Source organism: Anas platyrhynchos, chromosome 8 (assembly GCF_047663525.1).
Source record: "Anas platyrhynchos isolate ZD024472 breed Pekin duck chromosome 8, IASCAAS_PekinDuck_T2T, whole genome shotgun sequence".
Lineage (NCBI taxonomy): Eukaryota > Metazoa > Chordata > Aves > Anseriformes > Anatidae > Anas > Anas platyrhynchos.
In genome coordinates, this window is record NC_092594.1 from 33,494,829 (window position 1) to 33,519,771 (window position 24,943).

Genomic DNA, 24,943 nt, shown 5'->3' on the forward strand with positions numbered 1-24,943 from the left:
TGCTCTTTCTGAAAAGCAGGAATATCTGGCATTTCCATAAATGGCAGTGATGTTATGAAGGGTTCTCCCCCAGCCCAAGACATTATATTCCCAAAATTGCCTGAAACCCACGCACTCTAAGTCTCTTGCAAAGACATTTAGGTCTTAGGCAGAAGAAAAAGGGACAGCTATTACCATAATCTCTTATGCTCTATGTAACATGCTTATATTAATATGTTCTCTGTAAATGCAGTCAGCAACTTACTATATGTAAAAAAAAAATATGAAAAAAATATACCAATAGACACATTTCAAAGCCCATTTCAGATTGTTAACAATATTACCAGAACAAAAACAAGTAAAGCAGTGCTGAATAATACTCACTGAAGTCATCAGGCTTCTGTTCCAGTTTTCTTTGATCTGAAGCAGTCTTACCAGGATCACCAGTTTGATCAACACTAGTCTCCAACGCATGAACTCCCAGTGGATTTTCCAATGCCTGTTTCCCTTTCTGAGCAGCTGTTAAGGTTTCCGCACTGACCCCATTCCCTGAAACATGGGAGCCTGGAAAGTTTTCTCCCACTTGTTGAGCTTTTGTTTGTTTCAGGTTTTCCACTGCTGATGATATATTAGAATTTTTTTTTGCTTTTCCATGACTTCGATCCTGAACACTTGATACTGTATCTTTAGTTCCAGGATTACAGCTATTAACTTTGCATGATTTATTTTCTCCTTGTTTTTCAGGAAAAACATCATTTTGTTTACTTTTTTTGCTGTTGTTCCCGCTTGGAGAACTTCTCCCAATATCCTTCACAGATTTGTCATTTCTATTATGTTTATAATTTTGATTATTTGTAACTTTGACTGCTTTGCCTTCCTCACAGACAAGACGGACAGACTTCCTTGGGTCATGATTTCCATTCTTTGAGCTCTTGGCCTCTTCCATTATAGTGAAGACCTGCTTCTCCAGTCTCTTGAGACCACTTGAAGTGCAATTCTTCAGTAATTTAAAGTTGATTTTAAATCCACTGTGCAGGCAAGGATCGTGGCTGATTGTCTGCTGAAGAAATGATACACATTTGTAAACTGAAGGGAAAATACCAAAGCTCTACATAGGAAACATTAAAATAAGCCTCTCTAAAGAAAAGTGAAACTCCTAATGGTTATAGAGGAAGCATGTTCCCCCCTACAGGCATAAGTGAATTTTCATAACACATTCCACATTAAAATAAAACTCATGAAAATTTTATAAACTTTACTTCTGTATAAAAGAAGGGGTAATATGAAGAAACAAAAAAAATGGCAGAATGTGGTAAAAAACCACTCTGATTAAACTGCCAACAGCTTGCTTTTTTCTTTCCTTTCTATTTTTGGCTTTAGTAAAAATAAAAAATAAAAAACAAGATATCTGCAACTACACTGAAAATTTGAAAAGAATATAACACATCTAAAAAAAATACCACACAACAAAACACACTGCTCAAGAAAGCTAATTCAGTTTCCAGCAAACAAGCTCCATTTTCTTAACTGAAAAAATATTTAGTGATATAACTCAAACTATTGGGAATAAATCTGACATCTGACCTGCCACCTACATCCACAGATACTTAAGCACAACATTAAACACATACAATTCTCACATGTTAATTGCCACCAATTAAGTAAGATTTTCATTAGTCAAAAAAAAAAAAAAAAAAAACAAAAACAGAAGCAGGAGGTATTTTGTTTAGCTGCAGATTACCTTGACTTATCTAAACCTCTGTCCTTTAAATGGTATATCATCTGATTTTTATTTTGGAGACAACTCAAAGATTGGTGTTACAATGGGAAGCTAAGCACGAATAATGGAACCTGCTTTTAAGGAATTACACTCACTTATGTAGAAAATGAAGAAAAATAATCTGTAGCAAGAGCCTGGATTCTTTTTTTTTTTTAAAAAAAAAAAAAACACCTTGAGATAGCAATAAAAAAGTAGAACGATGAATTAGACACAAATAAAATCAACGTTGTAGAGCTATAGCAAGATTTGGAGTTCTGAAGCACAGTTTCTCTCTTTCCTGTCCACCTACATACTTAGTAGTTAAAAGCGTGATCCATGGAAATTTCTGGGTTTTAGAGAAACTATCCAAATAAGTAGCTTATCATTTAGTGAAGGAATAACAAAAAAAAATCCATGGATTACAACAATTAGGAGTAACACAATGTACTTCTGTACTTAAAAAAGGAAAAAACAAATGGATCAGATTAAGATGTCTGTTAAAAATCTGATTTTTCTGAATATCATCAGTATAAAGGACAGTAATTTATTTTTTTTTTTAGGCTATATAATGCAGTTACTCTCTCTCTCACTTTAAAGAGATGCAAGCCAGGAAATACTTCTGGATGCAAACCACATACTAAAAATGGATAGCTTAAGCCTCTGTTAATATCATCAAAAATATGCATTATGTTTCAGAAAAATTAAAAACAAAACCAAAAGCAACACCAAGAATTGTTATGCAGTTAATGACAGCAGCAGAGTGTTTAATAAGAAATCTTGAAAGAGAACAAAAAATCTATACTAGTACATCCATTCCAGCAGCTAGGCATTTTAGGTCACAAAGTCATGTATTTAATATTACAACTGTTCTCTATCAAACACTGATTACACCCAGCTCACACTTCTAGACAAAAAAAAAAATCAAAGACCAAAAATCCAGAATATTAACCAGTATTTGCCTTTGGATTGCAGCTGGCCTTTCCCATTGCAATTCTTATTAGCCAAGCACCAGAAACGATGGCCCACCCGTACTAGAGTCGCTCAGGGAGAAGGGCACGGGTGGGCTCAACGTACTCGTGTGCCTGGCCACCTGCTGGAAGCGTTGCTCCATCACCTATAGATGTCACAGCTACATGCAGCACACTGCTACCTGCCAACAATCTGCTGCTCTCCTGTGAAGATTTTTTTTTTTTTAATGGAAACAAAAGAAAATGCAGGCAAAGATTTCAAATTCTGAATTCCTCCTTATGCTTTAGTTGCTCATTTTCGGGGTGGGGAGCATGGGGAAGGAAGGCAGAGAGCAGTTCCACTTTCGTTTCTGACACACATGCCACCATTTGACCCTGGACTAGAGCACACCCAGGCCACGCTTCTGCATTTGCTGTAGGTTGGCACCAGCCCTGATGGGAGCAAGAAGCCTTTTATTCCAGCCCCAGCTCCTTACTCCCAATTCTCCGGCGCTCCCTCAAGCGCTTCTGCAGCCCAGTCCAGCTGGACTTCACGCTGGCACCAGGGAGGAGCAGCAGCAGCAGGGGGGGGAACAGCAAAGCAGCACAAGTGCCCTGCAACAACAACTCTTGGCAGGAAGGCCAGCTTGAAGTTACCATAAAAACGTGGCATTGGAGCAAAAGGAGAGCTTCATTTAGCTCTGCTTCTTCTATGACAAATTGTTAAGTTCAGATTGTAAAAGAAGGCTTAAAAAAATGCACAAAAACTCTACTCTGAACTCAGTTTGATCTCATCCATTCAATAAGATATAGTTACACGAAGAATACATAAGCTCTAATCAAATGCACAAACGTGACATACTTTCTATTAGCAGTTTCCTTAGATTTTTCCTGCCACGTTTAAAACTATCTTTATAACTCAGCTAAGAAATTGAATACTATAACGCAGTTACACGTTAAGAGAGTGAGTATAATCAAATGCAAGTAGTTAAGGTTACAAAAAACACAGAGCTATTCTTTATACCAAAGAAATAAAAATAAAGATCACTTATGCAATTTAGTCAAGATCGTAACAAGAGTTCCACATAAAATTCAGAATCTTAAATGCATGTGCAATAACTTTGTATTTATTTATTTTTTTTATTAATACTGAAGTGATTTAGCAAATTAAAAATAATCTAAACTGCTTTAACACACTCAATATCAACCTCGCTACGCAGCAAACAAAGAACTACAATATGAATCAAATAACAAAACATCAACACTAAAAAGAAAATAGAGATAACTACTAAAAGCAAGACAGCCTAAAAAGGAGGCTTCCTCCTCTGCCAGGTACCTGGCATCCAGGTATTGGAGAGGCAGGAGGAGAAAGGAGTGCCTCCAAAAGGAATAACACGGTTGGAAACACAATGCTGGAGCAGAGTGAATCACTGCTGAGGTGGCGTCTTTTTAGAAACCTGGATGGCACGTCTTATTCACAAGCTCAGGCCCATACCAATTGCCAGACCTGGAATGAAAACAGGATTTTCTCCCAGGCAGGTTGGCAACAAAAGCAGAGTTTTTCATCTGCAATGTGGGGAAGGATTCACTTGTTGAAATCATTTCAGCTTATTCCTCAATGTCCTGGTGTTACAGGGGATTCGGTTTCCCTTTTTTTTCTCTGAATGCACAGTGCCAGTTACTCCTCTGAAATCTAGCTCAGTTCTTGGCACTCTGAAGAAAAATCATCTGGCTGGAATACAGCAGCTCGAGGTCAGACAACGCACCATCCGACCTCAAATTCTGGAAAACGATTAAATCTATACACGCCTACAACAATCGATTTTTAAAATGTTTGAAATCAGCTTAGATTTCTCCATTGTAAAATTAATTTCAGGCTCACAAAATGAAGGAGCGAGATTGTTTCACTTTCATTTCTGCCAGATTCTTTTGTTTCCTCGTTCCCTCAGACTACCATTAGAAAATCCTGCATTTGAATTGCAAAAATTCACGGTAACGCTTCCAAAACAAGACGAACAAAAAACCAACACAAAACCCACTTTCAGTAAGATACTTCGACCCATTTGGCCTGTTACTCCTTCATCCCAAATTGTTCAACTGTATTTAATTCCTTTAAAAACCCCACATCTTGGGTCGGATTTTGCCACAGCCTTATCAAAGGTGAAGACCAAGCGAAACTGAGCTCTTGCATGCTGAGTTGTGACAGGAAGCTCTTTCGCAAAGCATTTCTGTTTTAATCATTTCCTTGTTAGATCTTTAAGGTCCCTTACAACCCAGGCCATTCTTAGAAGCTGAACTAAAGATGCCTGGTTTCCTACTCTCTCATTTTTGTGCTCCCCTGTCACCTCACGGTCCTTTGGGCAGGTGGAGATGTGCTGCGGCTCAGGGAACACCCATGCTGTCTGGTCCTTCGCTTCTCCCTAAGAGGAAATGCAAAGATCTCTCCTCTACTGAGACATCATTTTTCCCAGAAAACATACAGGAACTCAGCAATTTTTTTTTTGACATTATTTTAAGCCTGTTCTAAAATTCGGTCCCAACTGACTAAAACATCCAAAAACATCTGAGAGTGCAGAAGAGCAACTAAAAGGAAACTGAGCAGCCACGTAAGTTTTGATTCCTCGGGAACAACTAGATTAAATATTAAGAGCGAAAGTACTATAAACACAACTGTTATCACCCTCTTTCTGTAAAGTATTCACTCCCTACAGATAGAGGGACCTGTCTTTTTATCTGAGTCCTGCTTTAATCTGTCTCATTAGACCCTCCCTTTAGCTCCAACCTCCCTGCCTCCCAGCAGCAAGGGGCTGATAAACCTCAGCCTCCCCAGGCAGATTTCCAATACAGCCCAGCTGAACCTCCAAACAAAATAAAATGAAATTCAACAAACAAAGGCCACAGCCAGAAACAAAAGGGAAGGCTTTCTTGTGCGCTCTGCTCATGTTGCAGCCCAGGTAATGTCTCCTTCTCCACACAGCCCTATCTGCTCAGGGGAGAGGGAGAGCCTCTTTTTGGGGCTGGTTATAGCCTCAGGCCCCTTTTTGCAACTGAGAACTTACACAAGCTTCAATTCAAGCTTCTCCCTTGTCCTGTGCCAATTGCTTAAAAAAATATGTTTATGTTTGCTTTATGATAAGCTACCCGTAACTTAGCACAAACTGTTATCAGTCCCTGGTGTTTTTCCAAACTACTTAAAACTAAAACTATCAGAGATTACTGGCCACTAAAGCGCCTCAGGCTCCACCAGCAGTAAACCCATAGGTATTCTTAGTAACAAGCATGTAAGTGCTATACTGTGTCTCAGACCTTCCTGTTTCTAGAAGCGACAGGATTTAAGCTAATAAGTATAATACTTCGAAAATCTATCGAGAAGGAAGCCAGTGCCACGCACATAAAATTAAAATCCCCCCAAAAAAAAACAAACAGGGACACAGCAAGCCAGCACTCTGGCCCTAGCAAAGATACATAATCAAGTAGGAAGCTGTGATGTTAAACATGAGTGTGGAGGATTAAAAACTTCTAAGAAGGATTCATTAGATAAACAACTTTGGATATAAAACTGTAATGAGGCTGTATCTGAATTAGGCAAGAACCATTTGTAACAGAAGTAACAGGAAGGGCCTTGCTTTATGCAAAGCTTAGCATTAATTTATCTAGGTATAACTATCCCACAATTAAGCCCTTAAACAAGCAGATATGCAAGACAGGAAATCCATACAGAGTGTGCTTGATACAGGTTAGCTCCTATTTGCATTGACAGCCGTTGTGTTTCCTACAAGCTGGTCGGACTGACTGGGAAGGCACGAAAGAGGTGTGTCACCGACCAGCGAATGCCAAGGACTAAATTCTGAACCTACCACTGCTGACGAATCCCACTCTAAACAGAGGAAAGCCACCCTCCCTCCGTCCCACCAGCTGTGTAACTACGTTACTGCGTCTTCCCTTCCCTCTGGATTTCATATAAAGATACCTAATGCCTCAGCGAGCTTTGGGTCTGACCCCAATTTTACTGTACTAGTCGTTTAAACTTTTGAAAAACACCACAGTTTCGCAATCGGCTTAAGCACTGAAGCCAAAAAAAGGGGTACCACCTGCCTCAAATGTTGCTCTGTGTTGCAAGGTACATGCTGTAACCAGATCAGGAAACCGATCCAAGTTAGCTCTAACTTTTAAGAACAAACACAACATTTGTACCAATACAGGGTAGGAGGCTGGAGAATAAAAGAAGAAAAAAAAAAAAAGGGAAAAAGAGGAAAAAAACACAATACAGCACTACATAAGCGTAAGGTCTTTGAGAGGCTAACATAGCTTCTGGAGGCCTGAACTGATCATGAAGCTGGCTTAAATAGCAGCTACGTATTTAAACTCTATCTATCCATCTTGTTCTTAAACTGCTGTTTCTACTTGCTGTTTGTGCTCAATAAAAATACAACAGTGTGTATTTTTGGCATAGAACTTTATCTGGATCTTGTATTAACAGTGATCCTTCCACCCAAACCCTAATCCTTTAGGAGGCCATCCTTTGCACTGCCTCGTACAAGCTGCAAACTAGTTCACAAACCACAGCCAAAGCAAACGGATCTGTCACCACTAGCATCCTTACGCCGGCTTTACTAGGATCCAGCACTTTCACTTCTGAAAGAAATACACTGGAAATTGTTACTTTTGAAAAGCTGTCAAAAATACACTCATATAGTTGGCACATGGATTGATTCACAACCATTCGTACCACTAAACTGATTCCAGACTCACAAGTCAAGTTTTGCCGACACCAAAAACTGAAATCTGAAAGTTACTTCTTGTTGGCAAAATTTCTTTCACACAGTAGCAGAAATAAAAATTAAGTAATCTAGTAACATGTGATGCATTGTTTTTTTTCCAAAGATTTACTAAAACATCAGAACCAAGAGTATAGTGCAGGCACATATACATCTGTGTAATGCAGCACTGTTCAAAAGCAAAAATGAGATTCGTATGCATTGTTACTAAACTCAGGCAATGTGTTTTCAGTACTTGTGTTAAAAGAGTTACTGATCTATCACTTATGTACAATTAAACAACTTGTGATTATTATTGTACGCTGTTTGATAATGCGCCAAAAGCATCAGAAACGTTGACTTCCCCTGGATGGCTTCCATGCTGCAAATTAATCCAATAAGCAAAACGCAAGATCTGTCCTTCCATGAAAAAAATAAATACTCCATACCAATATTGCGTTAACCTCATCAAGATGGGGACAATAATTAAAGTTGATCTAGTAAAAACACTTCATAAAATGTAAAAGCAAGCACAACTAGAAAGCAGGTTATACTCTCAGCTGGGCAAAATTTTGAACTACCTACCAATACGAATATACAAACCAAAACCACAACAGGCAGATCAACAAGAAATTTAAGAAGAGCTCCCAAGGGATATCTTGCTTTCAAGTAGGGCACAGGGAAATCCTTCTCCCCTTTGTCCCTGCAGCAGCAATTCCATTCAGAGGAAGAACCAGGCAAATACCCTCTGTACGGTGCAGGTGCCCTGTGGCACCTGGCAGTTTCTGTTCCTGTGCTAGGTGGGAAGGAGACAAAGTCCCTGCTGTTGTCTGTGCAAGGACAGAACGCAAAAAGAACTTTCTGATCCCTCTCTCTGTATCCTCTGCAATCATATCCCAACACGTATGTTCTGGGAAACTGCAATTTCACCCTAAGAATAATTTTATGAAGCGATTATCACTAAGGTCAGGTAGAAAAAAGCTCACTACATAACTAATGGTTGAAAAGGAGACCTCTCACTCCTAATATAGCTTCTTCTGTCAGGTACTGTAATTAAGTCATATTTCCACCTCTGGGTTACTTTTCTTGTCTCGGAAATAATTATGTCATAACTACCCAGGGTCAGACTATCCAAAAGCACCTACCCGAGCTAGGAACATAAGTCAAACAAAAACATCATGTATCCTCTATTTCCAAGCAGATGCAATGACCCTCAAAGGCAGGGCAAGGCATTCACGAAGCAAAGTGACGTGGAGGTGGCGTGAAAAACAAAAAGAATTAATGGATCCCCGCGCAGATAAAACTATTGTTTCGCATACCAGTCCCTCCCTAATACCTCAGCCTGAACCTGATTACATTGTTCCTCTGCGCCCTCACCACTCATCCCCGCCGCTATTCCCAGGAACAACCTGAGCAGCAAGAAGGCCTCGGGGGCTGTGACACATGGAGCCAACTGGCACATCTGAGGGAGCCGGAGCCCCGCACCCGAGACGAGCCCACAAAGGAGCCACAGCCCCGCGGGGGGACGCGCTGCGGGCACCCCGCGACCCCCCACAACCCCGAACCTCTCCCCTGGGCGAGCAAAAGGGGCCACGGCCGGGCTGGACGGGGGCCCGGCGGGCGAGGCTGGCCCGGGACCCCCCCTCGCAGCCTCTCAGCGCCCGGCCCCAGGGCTGCGAGGCTCCGGCGGGCGGCGGGGCCGGGGCCGTGCGGGCTGGGGCTGGGGCCGGGGGCTCCGCGGGCACCGAGCCCCCCGAGCCCGCCTCGCCCCGCCGCGCACGGGGGGGAGAGAGGGGAAAGGGGAGAGGGCAGAGCGCGCCCAGCCGCCCTCACCCCGTCGGGGGGAGCCCCCTCCCGGCCCCCCGGGGCCCGGTACCTGGCTGCGGCCCTAAGGGTGCCGGGGCTGCGCCCCCGCCATGCCCGGCTCCGGCTGCTGGAGGCCCCGACGGCAGCGGCTCAGTCCGGCCCGGCCGCCATGTCAGCCGCGCCGCGCGCTGCATTGTGGGGCAGGGCGGGAGGGAGAGCCCCGGGGGCGGGCGGCTCGCCCCGGCCCGGCTCCCTCTAGCCCGGCCCGGCTGCCCTTGGCCCGTCTGGGCTCTCTTTGTCCCGGCTCGGCTCGCTTCAGCCTCCCTCAGCCCCTCGGGTCTTCCCCGGGGCTCCCTCGGTTTGGGGGAGCGCCCCCCTTGCCGCCTTCTCCCCGCCTTCCCGCGGTGCTGCAGCAGGGGGCTGAGGGAATCAGCTGCTCCATTTTTTTCCCCTCATTTTTTTCCCCACAAGCCGTGAGGGAATGCCCGGCCCCCCCTTGCCCCGTAGAGCCGGCTTCTGGCTTGTTCATCCGCTGTGGTGGCTCCTTGAGGGTCTGCCCCCCACCACAGCCCGAGCCTGGGGGGTTTTCTTGCCCACTTCGCCTGCTCTGCATGCTGCAGGAGGGCTGGTGTGCTCCACACAAAGCAGCCTGTGGTAAACAAGCTGCAGGACACCCTGAACCTACCAGGGCCCTTCCCTAACACGGGACACACTGAGGGAAATGCTCCCTGACCTTGGCTGCAAAGCTGGCCCCAGCTGCAGCTAGGGACAGCGGCTTGGCCAGTGTGTCTGCTGGCACTCACACAGGTCTCAGGGGAGAAGAGCTGGCGTGCCCAGCTCTTGGCAGTGCTGGGGGGTGACCTAAAGAAATTGGCAAGTGTTTACGTAAAGCAAATCTCTCAGTGATGCAGTACAGCACTACCCCTTGGCAGGGAAATGTCATGTTGCTGGCACTTCCTAGCCCAGGGTAAGGAGGCCTGTCCAGAAAAACAAGGGGCATAAAAGATTGCTGTTGAGCTACTGAAGAGATTGAAAGGAAGTTACTCAAAACAATGTGAATAACAGTGCTGGAAACATTACCTCAGGGAGTCTGTGTAGGTAAAAGTTGCAAAATCTGTAATAGTGGGATGCTACAAATGCTGGTGGAATAAACCTTTGAAATGTATTGTCAGTTCAGTGCAATCCTTAGAGCTAATCTGCTTTCTCATGGTTCACTTGAAGTTCAAGTTTTACAAAACGAGGAATGGGTACCTCAGGGTATTGCTAATGGGAAGTTGCGCAGAGCTTTCGCCTTTAGAAACATGGGCCTAATCCTGTCAAAATCAGCAGTGACAAAAATTGAAGTGCTTCAGTGCTGTTTGGTGAGCAGCTGAGGTTAGCTGGGTGGTGGTTTCAATCCAGTCCTATTTGACAAATATTTTTATTAGGTTTAGTAGGCCAAAGAGTAAATTGCAAAAGTAACTAAATTATACTTGCTACTGGATATTGTCATCCTAGATCGATATTTAGACATGCTACTGAGCAAACAGACATCAGTTTGTTAGCCTGACTGGCATTTTTCCTGCAAGCTGAAATTTATTAGAATGTATCAGATTCTTTCAACAATTTAGTTCAAACTGTTGGATAGACTTTAATTGAACATGTTAGAGCATTTTGGCTCTGAAAACTTGAACCGCTACAAAACCAATGGTCTTTGACATAGTTGCTGTGTTTTTTCAGAAACAATTCTGCTTTCTTTGCTGATGTTGAATGTTTTATTGCAGGGAGTAGTATAGAAACATGGCAGTAAAAGAGGAAGCTGAATTCCACTGCCAGCTGGCCATTATTTAAAGAATTCCTAATTCAGTGACAGTGATCAAAAGCATTCAGATTCTGGGCTGAGTTTGTAGGAGGAAAATGCAATTCTAAAAGCAAGCGAGTTTTGTCTAGGAATCAGAGACAATAAACATGAAACTGTTGGAAGCAGAATTTATGAAGTCCCTATCCAGAGCAAAACCTCGCTTGTCTCATGTTGCAGTGTGATGCCTTATTTGTAGCCCCATACCAAAACTACTATATCATTATACCTAAAAATAATGCAGAAGTGTATTGTAGATTTATTTTTAATTTTCTGGCAAAACAAAACAAACAAACAAAAAAAAAGATAAGCAAGTTACATTATTTTCATTGTTGGAATAATTTGATTATTTTTAGAATTCACTTGTATTTATTTATTTAAAAGTATGTAGTATATAAAAGCCCTATTTTCTATCTCCAGATGCGTGTTAAGAAACTCTTTAAAGCTTCTTAGATGATTTATTTATAAAGTGAGGAAATCATACTTAGTTCTTGGTCAATATTACAGGCAGAAAAGTATACAGGAAATGGCATTTACCTGTGGAGATGAGAACTTCAGCTTCTTAGCACTGGGTATCTTCCCCATAGACAGCACGGTAGAAGATTTTTCATCCATGTAGAATATTGCATGATTTCTTGGTGTTAGATGTCTACCTAAGCTGAAATACATAAAAACATGCTCAATCTGAAATATTGAAAACCTGTCGTTTAATGTTTGAACTAGTTACACATGGCTTCTGCACTTTCAGTAATGCCACTTATGCTTGAATCACCTAACCAAATTTAATCAAGCTGCCAACAATCTACCAAAACTTTCAGTTAAAAAAGAAAAAATAAAAGAAAATCACGCAGTAAGATTAAGAAATAAAACTTGCTCTTCAAAAGATGGATTTCCAATATGCCTTGGATATGCTACTTAATTGTTTTCTGTAAATCTCTGAATTTTGCTCTTCTTTGCCAAGAAGTATCAGTCAGAGGCATGGACAGCCAGTTTCTTAGTCCAAGAAAAAAAATAAATCAATGACCATCAAATGCTTTCTATTGTTGTTATCTTGTACATACAAATCCTTTTCTTCCTGCAGGCATAGTAGCAAATGATAGAAATGGCTGGTTTTTCATGCAGACAACCCAAGGAGGGCATTAGTGCACTGATCCTGAGGCAGTGGCATGGCTCTGAAAACTGAAAGCTTTGGTACCAAATTTAGTTCCCAATGCTTAATGCTTCTTTCTCACGTGAAACCTCCTTGGTAATGTGCTTTCTCCTAGATCACCCTGTCACTTGTCACAAACCAAGCGCTCACAGAGGAAAAGTTCCTGAAGGCCTGACAAACAGTGCTCCATTGCACGTGATATTGTGTGTGGCATGTCTGTAATTCTCAGTTTTTGCCGACTGTATGCTGGGACTCTTGCTCTGAGCACTCGCAGCTGTAACCATTAGCAACCAAGCCACCGGTATCCTTTGACATTACATCATAGTTACTAGATGCTATAGTCAGGATACTAAAAAAAAAGTAATGCACTTGCAGGTCCATCAAAAATCATAAACCTCTATCCCTTATTTCCCTAGGACATGGTTAAAGCCAACCTCTAGATCTGGCATCCCACAGACACAGCGTTGCTGTTCTCAAGCAGAAGGAAGTAGGTGTTGTACCCATAAACGGCCTCCCTTAACACACCACTACCACAATGAAACACTCTGGTTTAGCCTATTTGAATCCTCCATAAATACATGCCCCTGAGGTTTTGCATGTTAACACAGCTTCTACTAAACCTCTGCAGGAGCCAGACTGTTGCAAAAGCTCCGTTTGCAGCAGTCCCTTCTTTCCGGCAGGGTTTTGCTATTGTGGCAAGTGTCTCTGCAGCGCGGTCGTGCAGCATGCTAGATCCTGAGGGCAGTGTGGAGCACAAGCCGTCCTCTTCCTTCCCCAAAGTTTTTCTCATCCCTCTAGCCATGCTCCTTGCAATTGCAGCACTCCTGCTCTTAGCATTTTCCGCTACGCAGCAGAAAGAGACTGATTTTTACACTTTCAAAGTTGTAAACATCAGGGGCAAGCTAGTCTCCCTGGAGAAGTACAGGGGCTCGGTAAGTCCGCACGGCGGTGGGCAGCTCTCGGGCGCTTGCAGCCAGTCCTTGCATGTCTGCGGAAACCAAGTGCGGGAGAAGAGATTGTTCATTATTAACTCGGTGCATGCATGCAGATAGATCTGTATTTACGACTCTTCTTTAACTGATCTGGAGTGTTGCCTGTAAGCTTGCTCTGATAGCGCTCCGTAGGTCTTTGCACTGTAAATAAAACGTTTGCAAGTCTAACCCCTGTGTGTGGCGAGTCCTTTCCTTCTGCAGGCTGCTCCCTGTATACGTGGCAGGCAAGGAATGCCTCTGTGCCTGTCCTTCATGCAGCAAGATGAATTGCACTGGATTGCAGCTATTAAACTAGAAGCACAGGAAGTTTGCACCTTTGTACAGCTTACTCTTGGAGTTTTTTTCTGCCTTTTTACTGCATGACTTTCAGTAGATTATTTTTCCCTGAATTCCATTTCTTTTTGAAGTTCTGCGTTTACAAAGGGATTTAACCAGTGGTTAGTGGACTTAACACATTTCACCATCATTAGTAAAAAAAAAAAAAAAAAGAGTGATTAAAAAGTGATTTATTGATAAAATAAGTATTTTAGTATTGGTGCACAGTAAAACTGTAGCAACATCGTCCTATTCCGCTTGTTGATTTTAGAATGACAGAGAACAATCTGAAGAAGGGCAAGAAGATACACATTATTTTATGATGTCTTCTAAATTTCATTTATATATTACGTTAAGGAGTTCTAGGCAGAGCTTACCAGTTTAAAAACAATTGCCCTGAATGTAATTTGATTTTTTTTTTTTTAGTGGTTTGACAATCTAAGAAAGATGCTTAGTCCCCGTGGAACAGAGAAGAGGGAGGGTAGCCCAAGGAGGGGGACATAACACTATAAAGTTTTTGTAGCCAGGTTCACAAATTCCAGAAACTAAAAACATCACAAAGCCCACAGCCTCCACACTTAGCAGTCAAGTGCCACATCTTAAGTGAAACAGCCAGGTGCTCCAAGTGCTTAGCTGCTACCCAGAAGGGCAGGCGCCACTATTCACTTTCACCTTTAGCCTCAGCTTTGTGTTTTCACCATCCTTTTCACTCTCCTCAGGTACCTCACTGAGGTTATTGAGCTTACTGCTCCACAACGATGGGTCACAAGCATTTACAGGAAGATGAGAGAAGGCCCATGGGAGAGGTACATTTTCCTGAGCTAAGCAGAGAAGAATACTTGTGGATTTGAACCAAATGAGAGCCTCTTATCTGGTCAAAGTCCTCTTCCTCCTCTGGCATTTGCAATTTAGTTAGTGGATAAGGCAGAAGTGGTCTAATGCACACCCAAATATATATACTGGAAAAAAAAAAAATCTAATGTGAAGCAATATTTGCACCACCCTCCTCCCCTTTTAAGGAGTTCCTTTCAAAGGCTCTGTCAATAAAACCTGTCAGCATGGTGTGTTTTGTCTGCAGGTCATCTGCAAATCTGTCTGAATAAGCAAATACCACCTGCAGTTTTACTTTAGGGCCAGAATCCACACGGAGAGGAGTAAAAGGGAAACTGAGAGGAATTTCTTCCAGCCACCCCACAGAGATCTGTGGGTGTTTACCCCCTCCCTAACAAGCTGCAGAGCCTGCTGTTGTGTCTCATAACAGATTAGAGGTGTGCATCTGCATCTCCACTGGCACTGATAGCAGCCTGTCCTTGATGGGTGACTGGTTTCATAAGGGAGAGCTCTAGAGCCATACCTTGGCAAAGGTAATGCCATCCTCCTTGGTCTCTGCTAGGCTATATGGAATAGTTCATTTCAAAAAAGGGATGACCAGCTTCTGTATGGAACAAAGAGATTTGCATTCAGATAGCCTATCAATGTTCAGTCCAGCTGCTGTTTGAGAATGCACATCATAATTTGTAACTAATTTAGAACAGTAAAACACCCCTTTTCTGTCATTACGCTGTCAGAGCTCATTATTAAAGTAAACAAAGGTTAATTAAAGCTCCCATTTATTTCTTAAAATAAACTTGCTTAAATCTGTGGTTAGATAAGTAATGCTAAGATGTAGGCTTATCGTACTATTTTAAAGCAATTAAAAGAATGCAAATAATATATAAGTACTATGTACGTGCTGCTGGTGCTGCTGATGTTTTAAAGAAAGTGAATCACTAGTTAGCCCTGGAACAATAGTCTGCTAATTGCTAAACCAGATTTAACAGCCTTAAGTTTTCTAGCAGATGTAGCGAAAGTATTTTCTTCAACTCTGTCACTCAACTGATTTAGTTAAGTAATTATTTGTTTTGTAGTCAAGAAACTAACTGGGATTTGAAAAACTCAGAACATTTCCAGAGTAGAAAAGAAAAAAAATTGCTAATTCTAAAAACACAAGAGCCATGCTGAATAGAACCAGTAAGTGCAATTCATTGCTTGCAGGATCTTTCTTCAATAACTCATTATTAATACAAATTAGCACATACTCAGATCACAGAGGTAAAATTTTCTTACCCAGAAGAAAAGTGAGGCTGACTGATATTAATTCAATTTCCAGTCAAGTGCATTTTGATATAAATTACGAGTACCACAACTTATGTAGTAAATAAGAAATGTACTACTTACAATTCATAAATAATAAACATTTTTAAAACACAACTTTTTTTTTTTTCCCCTGAAGTAAATATGCACAAACATAACTTGGCCTCCACTTTAATAAAATTATCAAAGGAGTTGAGGGAGAACTCTCTTTTTATGAAGGCATAAGAAATGATATTCACCAGAATTCTAAAAGTTTGGTATACAGGCTACAAAATAGGTATCATACTACATCTACCTGAAAGCAGAGAAAGGGAGGACCATTATAATTAGTAAAATAAAATCTAAAAAATACCACAAGTGCCATAGATCAAAAAGCTGCCTGTTTTGCTCTGTTACACAAGAAGGCCATCCTCCTATTCTTTATCCAGGCTATCAGAGTGATGTTGACTCACCTGCCTTAAACATGATGGGTAGTGATGAATCATTAGAAAAGAATTGAAAGGGTGCAGATAATATTCATCTTACTAGAATACCTACCTAAATCAAGAAAGCTCCTATTTTATTTTATGACCTCTCTCAGATGTGCTGTAAGCAAGCAGCAGTCTTTCCAAAAATAGGGTTTACCTGGGAGCCAGAACTCCCAGTTGTTAACTGTTCCCTGCTTTGTTTATATCCATCTGCATATAATAGTACCTGCCTGCCTACCACAGCTGAGTACAATGTACCGAGGCATAATTAAGCACACTAGAGCAGTGCCTTGGGAATCCTGAAGCAAAGGTACTATAATAATGTAAAGCATTAGGCATTTTAACAATGTAAAGTATTGTTTTACTATTGAAAGTAATGGGAGGCACTTTGCATCATAGCTCTCTGCAGGCAGGGAATGTAGTATCACTGAATGTGTGTAAATACAGGATATAGATACTTAATTACTGTACAGACTATTGCTATTTTTGTCCCTAAAGTTAACAATTCTGAGTCGGTGTAATGTGACCCTCGCAGTTTCTCTCCCGTCAGCCAGAAGGGGCCAATTAATAAACTCCTGGTCTAAAATCCCGAGTATCTACTGTCTCTGCTAAAAGATCCACAAAGGATTACCTGAAGCTTATAGCAGATTCTTAAATCTCTATGGATTTCCTCAAGGTGATACACTGTGTAAACGTTAAGTAAACCAAGAACTGCATTTGCAATGTTAACTAAATGAGTTCAGTACTAGAATGAATCGGTTTTCTAAGGAAAGGGAAGGAAAGGATAGGGTTAAAAGATAAGACAACCGTTTATGCAGAATTCAGCTTAAATTAAATCGTTGTTGAAAGGTCCAGGGTGAATTGTTGGTGCTGCACACTAGGTGGTGTGCTTGACTTGCACTCTCTGAGTCTAAGGTGTGAGAGAAGTCAGTCAGGAGGAGTACTGAGCTTAATTTCAACCATTAATAGTTGTAAGGAGTCAAAGTACAGTCTCTTAATGAGAACAAAAAGAGTAACTGTTGTTAATTAAAATTAAATACAAATCACCACATTTTATCACTTGTGGTACCAGATAGAAACACTTAAAAGATAACTTGGAAAAAGTTTTTAGCAATCATTCTATTCAGTACATATGTTTTATATGAAATGCTGACAGTCAGCAACAGAAATGCATCATAAAATCACTACCTCTTTAAAAAAAAAAAAAAAGAACAAAAACAAGTTATACGGCATATATTTAAACTTTCAAATAGAGCTTCTAAATGTAATCTGAATGAATGTGATGCTTTGGAGGTTAGCTAGATGGCTCCAGATAATACTTTATATGTGAGTCCACAGGGATTGCTTAGATTGCATTCTCTTGACACTACAGTGCAAAGAAGATTACAGCAATTTCTGCCTTGTAAGATTACCTGTCTTTCAGGGAAAACCAAAGTGCCACTCAGAAACCATTTTAAATACAGCCACATACTTATACAATGCGCTAAATACACAAAGTGCTAATGTTTTGCATAAGAAATTATAAACACTGGCTTCTCCTTACCTTTTTTCTTTACTGCTTCCTACCCCCTCAGGTATATCACCCTATTATCCCTGCCTTACCCAGGTTATGAGCTTTTATATGCCACTGGGGGTTTTGGCCTTAAAAGTCCTATATACAATTAGTCATTTGTTTTTCATATATTACATAATTTATGTTGATGTACTCCATTGATATTTCCTATATTTTATATAAAAAACAGATGCATAGGAACACGGAACAATAGTAACATTCACATCCCAAGTTTAAATTGAGCAAAGCCAATAGTCACAGACATGAGTATGAAGACTGGAGTTGGAATTTTTTACTTCTTTTCTTGCCCTGCAGCTACTTGTTGCGTAACTCTGATCAGGTCAATTAACGTGTCCAAGCTTCAGGCTTTCCTCTTGCTGCACTGGGCCCTCCAGCACTGCTGACTCCCACTGACACCGAATTGAATTCAAAGTTTTTTTGCAATTTAAGAATGAAGAAGCAACTGCTGGGCTGATGTATAATCTGTAGAAACCCACGTAATATGCTGTAAACCAGGTAGAAATTTGGTTTCCAAATCATAATGGTTCTTCTGCACTATGCCTGATATTCATCTTCTGGGTGCATAAAAATATTGGCTTATTGCTCTTACAGAATGGCTTGAAAAAAGAATAGCATGTAGTAAAAGAAATCTCACTATAAACGGTGTAATGCTATTTTTATCAATAAATTCATATCGTATCTGAAAGGTCTACAACATTCAGTTTGAATCCACTCTCAAGAAAACTTTAGCGTGGGCTCAATTTATGTAGAATGAGTTGTAAATTTAAAAATACATAACGATAATAAAACCTGTAAGTCTAAAACAAATTCTAGGAGTTATTTAAGGATAAAATATCTCAAAAAACATCGGGAAGCTCTTCATGGCCTTGAGAAACTGTGTAAAATGCATCAGCTCAGGGTTAGATCACTTAATTTCCTCAACAAATTCTTGGCACATTCTGTTCTACCCTGTACTCCTTACACGTGTGTCTATTTCCACACAGTGTTTGTCTGTGTTTGGCATTTTCCTCTCTGCCTCATCTGTGCAGGCAGATAAGTGCCTGATGGCATTGTCTGACTGACATGATGCACACATCATCAACAAGATGGTCATCTACAGGAATAACTCTTTCAGAGGAGAGTGGGTACATTCTTCACCACTCAGAATCTGTAATTGAGGCAATAAACCTTAATGCAAAATATGTTGCCATTTCGTCACAAATGAGTAGATTTATTCTAGACAGGGTGTGAAATTTTACGGTCCATATGGCATAGACCACCCTAAAATCCTCCAATTGCTGCTATTAACTTCCAGGTCAAGATATCTACGCTGGCAATGATAAATGGATCAACCAGTTCTGTATGAGTAATAAATTCTTTACAAGGGAAGATGCTGCACAACAGATGCTGTACAACAGAGAAATGGACAGTCAAAATATTAATTTGAATTATTTTTTTCATGCAGCTCAGAGTGCCTCAGTTAGATGGTCATTTCTTAAATATGCCTAGAAACTATCCAAAAGGCAGAACAGAGACATGCAAGTTCTCTGTAAACTGGAAGTTTAAGATTCTTGATTATTTTCATGGCTACATATTGGCAATTCAATGTAGTTTCAAATATGAATGTTCAGTCCCAGTTCTGCAGACATTCTTATTTTCTGAAAATAATCTGCATCCCAGCCTACCTGTTGGAAAACTGACACATGCAGCACATTTCTTGTTCTCTTGTTCTTCAGGTGTCCTTAGTTGTCAACGTTGCAAGTGAATGTGGTTTTACGGACAGCCACTACAAGGCCTTGCAACAGTTACAGAAAGACCTTGGTCCCTATCATTTCAACGTGCTGGCGTTCCCATGCAATCAGTTTGGGCAGCAAGAACCAGACACTAACAAAGAAATTGAGAGCTTTGCACGAAAGACTTATGGTGCCACCTTTCCTATGTTCAGCAAAATCGCAGTCAGTGGAGCTGGTGCAATTCCTGCCTTCAAGTACTTAATTGGTGAGTAATCTGGGCTACTGGAGGGTTGTTTCCCCAGCACAGAATCCCTCTGACATAGGAAACCATCTCATCAAAAAAGGTTACCTATAACTGTGTTCACAGAATTGCAGTTCATAAGTGTCAGGAGAGCTCAAAAGTCATCCGGCCCATCCTCCTGCACAAGGCAGGATTTCTGTCTATGCATCCGTGACAGGTCTGTTTAGCCTTTTAAATAGATCTCAAGAGATAAAGACCCTACAATAACAAACACCGTGTAAAGCTAGTCTAATAACCTTCTACGTGGAATACAGGTTGTGAAATATTCTCCTGTATGCATACAACCCCTCATCTTAATTTTTCCACTTTGTAATCTAGTAAATGTGTCTCCTCTGACACAACTGCTGCAGGTTGGATTTGTGAGAGTCATGTGAAGAGCTGAGGATAAGTAGAAGAAAAGCAACTGTATAATTTACTTCTTCAATCAAAAGGTGAAACCAAGCATTAAGAGATGACCTTGAATACTCCCTTCCTCCTTCCTTACCAAACATTAAAAGAGCCTTACTGTACAGTTCTTCCAGTTCTAATCTGCATTAGAACTAGCACTGAGACCTGAAGAGGTTTTGCTGGTTCTCAGCAGACAGCTAACAAAATACACTGTAAAACAAAATATTCTCAAGGATCTACTTTTCAGGCACTGAATGGATGCTCTAAATGCCATTTAAATGCCAAACTATAATAACAACCTTTATCCAATGTGAATGGAGTATCTTCCAGGAATGATATATAGTAAAAACCAATATGACATGGCATTACATGAGCTGTACTCTGCAAGAACCATACTGTTTCTTATTCTTGCCAGAACCACAATGTTTACCCATGTTCCACTGAATTTAGAGGAGTGCTGCTAGTATTATTTTTGGCTACCCAAAGTACTCCTCCCTCTAGGTGTCCGTTGTAGATCTTTCTGCTAGCCAACACTGCCTTAATCCCCTTCATGTCCTTTCATTTCTGTTTTTTGTAGTGGGGTTGTCATTGCAGACATGTCATGTGGAACTTGCATTCCTTTTGTTTCCCTGTTAGTTTTCCATCATTCTCCAGGGCACTACTGTCCAGTTAAATCTCCATGTCAGAAAATTCATCTTAATATTCACTCTGAACTCCCTCTTAATTTTACATTCCTTCTTACTTTGAGATGGTAATCATCAGACTGGAGCAAACAAATGTCAGGAATTGGCTAATGTTTCTTGTTTGTTTGTTTGTTTTTTCTTCCCTGTAGATTCTACAGGAGAAGAACCAACCTGGAACTTCTGGAAATACCTGGTAGGCCCCAATGGGAAAGTTGTAAAGGCCTGGGACTCTACTGTCTCTGTTGAAGAAATAAGACCTTACGTTACAGAACTTGTAAGGAAAATCATCCTGAAGAAAAAAGATGAATTATGACTTTCAAAAATTCCAGCATGCTAATTACATCTTCATTAAAAATTAGGACTGGACTTTGACTTTTCACATTCCAAAAGTGGGAATACGGGGAAGGGAAAACACGACCAGTGAAATCTATATTCACTCTCCTCAGAATGTAGAAAATAACCAAAAGTAATTTAAATTTAAAAGTAATTTAAAATTATCTATCTGCAACTGAATTCTATTTTACCTTTCTGAGAAGGAAGACCTCATCAGCAATTGTTTCTTTCCCAACTCAAATTATTGATCATTGATAACACGACTGGAAGTCAGTTAAAGTATCTCGAGGAAAAAGGCTCATAATAATAAGAATTTTCTGACTGGGATCTCAGTCATATCTACAATTCTGTTGTCATATTTTGATTGTGAACTGAATGAAAAAATAAAGAGTAAAAAGTGCATGATTGATTTAAGGCATGTATTAGGAAGAAGGCCAAATCAGATTCCTTCAAACCAGGCAGACTTACAAAAACATATGTTTTTCCAAAGTTTATGTTTTTCTAAAGTTTTGTATGTTTACCAAAGTCAAACACATTTAATTTCATCTGCCAGGAAAGTCAGTTGTTAAGGGCATGAGGAAAACACATCTATAAAACTTAATTGAAATAAATATGAGAACAAGCTCTTGAAAAAAATCTCCTAAAGCTGTAAGGAAATGTTTGCATTTTTTTCACCCAGTAAAGATTCTTAGATGATATTTGAATAGCCATTTGAGCATCTATAGCATCAGAGCATGTAAGAAATGGCTATTGTTTTTTTCTAATAACTTTTTGGCTTAGAAGACTTACTCTTATCTCCTACAATTGATGTTAAGTTTATTTTTCAATTTATGATCCCATCTGATTTTTCTGCATGTGCAGATAAACATTAGAGAATCAACATTTGTCTGTGGAAATTGTTTTTCAAATGTCTGATTGTTGCATAATGTTACAGTATTTAATGTTACGTTAATGTTATAATTATTTAATGGTACCCTTTACAAATGTACACTCAGACATCTGCTCAGACTTCAGACTGCAGTACTTCTTAGCTCATACTAAAATAATAACACTAATAATTACAGCTTCATTGTTCTTTGACAGAAGCTCTTTAAAAATCTTGTCAGCAAGAACTCTTTTTATCTCAGTAAAAACACAATATGCAGGTCCTCTGCTTTTAACCCCAGGAAGAATCTAGCCCTGTCCAATGGCAGCCTTATTGACAAGTGAAAGCTTTTTTGGTGCTTTGTAATGCTTTTTAAAGTAGCACAAACAATATTTATCCATATTGTTGTCAGGGCCCAGGTGCATAAATAAGCCTTAATTGCTCTGACCACAGTATGAACTTATTCCAACCCATCACTGCCATTACAGCTCTTCAGCATCCAAACAGGCTCTAGCTGAAATCAAAGGCAAATATGGCATGCACTGGCTTGCAGAAAAGGAGAAAGATTACAGAAGAATTATTGGGAAATAAAAGAGCTAATTTTAGAGTACCTTATAGTTCCAATGCTTGAGCAGCTGCTCTCTGCTGAGGTACTGGGCATGTTCTGTAGACCATCCCAAGGAAATAAGAGCTAGAGATACTTTAGGGTTTGAAGAAAGGCCCTGAGGAGGAGAGATTGTAAACAAGCTTTGCCTGAAAGAAACTGAGAGCAACCTTTTATTATTTGTAGGGAAAAAACAAAACAAAACAAAACACACACACACACAAAAAAACAAAAACAACAAAAAAAAACACAGCAGGAGAAAATAAAAGGATGAAGCAACAAGTACAAAAGCAAAAGGAGAGATCAAGTAAGAAGGGAGAAATGAGAAGGAAATTAAAACAGTTTACAGTCAAAGACTCTCGAGGACAAATAAGAGATGGAAGTTCAGGTTATATTGAAACTAATAACTATGTTCCAAGCTGTGTCAGCTGTTTCTCACTTGGAGTGTAACTTAAGAGTGCAGCAGATCAGTGCCAGTGGCAGTGAATATACCTGTGTTTTCCTCTGATGGAGAGGAAAGTGGACTCTACAGCCCATTCAGTCATTTAGCCTGTTCTTAACATGAATCACTCTAAGACAATTACTACAAAGGAAGTCCCAAAGAAAGCAAAATCAGATCCAACTGATCCCATGCTGGGACAGAGAACCCAACTCCTAGATAAGGAGGTCTTTTATGACTCTGTAGCCCGTTTATCTTTTCTCTGTTCATTGATGCTAATGCAGCGTCCCAACATGTTCTTAGCAGGTGCTGTAAGCCATGAAATATTCTCCGTAGAAAGTATATTTCTGACCCTGATGAGCCCAGACCATACTTTGCAAGACTTGTTAAGACCTCTCTATTTCATTTTAGGGTGGCCAACTTCAAACAGAGCTCTGGATTTACGTATATATGATCTTGTATTCTCCATTAGACAAATACCAAAAGTCTAAAGAGATACAATGGCAATGATCAGTTGGAAAGGGTTCATGCTACAGAGACAAATATTGTCTGGGCTGCTTTTAAAGACATTATGAAGCACAAAAAAGAGGTTTCACTTGTCAATAATACTGCAATTGGGCAAGACTAGGTTCATCTTAAAGTATCCTGGGGTTAAGACAAAGGGACCTGTATATTGTGGCTTAGTTGAGATAAAAAGAATTATTGCTGTCAAGATTTTCAAAAGGTTTCTGTCACAAAACAGTGAAGCTGCAATTGTTGTTGTCATGATTTTAGATAATAAGTTCTGCAGTCTGAAGTCTGAACAGATGCCTGAGTGCTATGAATAACTTAATACTGATGACCATTGGAGTTGGTGTTGTTCTTAACAGTTTGGCAATTCAAAGGGAACTGGGTAATTATTACATATGCAAGCTTTGAAATCTGAACAGGCACATGATTTAAAGCACGTGGATACTTTCTCTAAACTTATCAGAAACATTTTTGTGATTAAATGAAATGTGGCATACATCCCTTCCATTGTCACATTTGAATCATAGCTTGCAGAACAAATATGGTCTTTTAATGGAAGTTAAGAGAGGAAAAGTAAATATTCTTAGTTGCAGTTTAATTCACATCTAGTCGTGTTATAAGTTCTTTATGACTACTGGCTCAGAAAAATTGCAAATGAAATTTTCGAAACACGGTTTGAATCTGACAGAGATCTTCCCTATAGCAAGTCTTGAAAAGTGTAAAATAGCACTGAATATATAGCATGAAACTATCTGCTTTGCAGCTCGTCTGCTTTGCAGAGAAAATATCAGTGTGCCTTAACAGATGAGCACATATATGCATGGAGGGTGAGTATCTTGATCACCTAAGACTTGATCTCTTACAGTTTGCAAATTTGAAGGTGTAACCTTGATATATTGATTTAAACGCTAAAGCACCTAGACACATGACCGTGTGCTGTCATGTGCCCCCTGTGGCATGCCAGAGGAGATATAAAGCATTTAAAAGCCTACCTGTGAGTTTAAAATCAGTCTGGGCACATTCAAACTTTCAGAATTTTGTCTCATAAAGAATGGAAAATCAGACCTGCATATATCCAAAACTGTTCTGAAATGGAATACATTACATTAAAATAAAGCAACTGAATAGAGCAATAGAGAAGATTTTAAACCCCTCCTTTTTCACATCATAAAGAGAACAAAACCACATGGCCTACTTATTCTTATATCCACCTCTGGTATTTTAGTTATATGCTAGTGACATTTCCCTCAAGCTTCTATTGTGATTCTGGTCTGAAACATTAGTAGCAAATCAAACATATTTTCTGTCTCCTGGATGGTACCCAGTTCATTGTTTTAAATACATCAGCATCTGGTTCAATAAATAGCTGACTATAGCCAGCACTTTCAGAAGAC

General features: G+C 40.1%; 2 protein-coding genes and 1 long non-coding RNA gene across 8 annotated transcripts in view; 1 reads left to right on the forward strand and 2 right to left on the reverse strand.

Moving 5' to 3' along the window:
- TUT4 (terminal uridylyl transferase 4) overlaps positions 1 to 9,475 on the reverse strand; it is a 46,349-nt gene extending 36,874 nt beyond the window's left edge. For 3 of the 5 annotated variants that reach the window (XR_011811180.1, XM_038183193.2, XM_038183196.2), the window contains exon 1: positions 364 to 1,039. Coding sequence is in view for 4 of the 5 variants with exons in the window: in XM_038183193.2 (XP_038039121.2) it covers positions 364 to 925 (562 nt within the window). In the remaining variant the exon portion in view is untranslated. Of the gene's footprint in view, positions 1 to 363; positions 1,040 to 9,318 lie in introns of those variants that run through there. The other 2 variants (XM_038183194.2, XM_038183195.2) reach the window with 2 other exon arrangements.
- Positions 9,476 to 12,587: 3,112 nt separating this feature from the next.
- LOC110354061 (uncharacterized) lies at positions 12,588 to 16,361 on the reverse strand. 2 transcript variants are annotated; one of them, XR_011811183.1, is made up of 3 exons: positions 16,213 to 16,361; positions 14,897 to 14,977; positions 12,588 to 13,636 (listed from the first exon to the last, which is right to left on the reverse strand). It is a non-coding gene; the product is annotated as an uncharacterized lncRNA (long non-coding RNA). The 2 variants fall into 2 exon arrangements; XR_011811184.1 differs by having other exon boundaries at positions 12,588 to 13,223; positions 16,213 to 16,360.
- On the forward strand, positions 12,914 to 24,047 carry GPX7 (glutathione peroxidase 7). The gene is made up of 3 exons (XM_005027230.6): positions 12,914 to 13,167; positions 19,431 to 19,692; positions 20,948 to 24,047. Exons 1-3 carry the CDS (start codon positions 12,961 to 12,963, stop codon positions 21,109 to 21,111), a joined length of 633 nt encoding a protein of 210 aa, XP_005027287.1. The 5' UTR covers positions 12,914 to 12,960; the 3' UTR covers positions 21,112 to 24,047.
- The last annotated feature ends 896 nt before the right edge of the window (positions 24,048 to 24,943 follow it).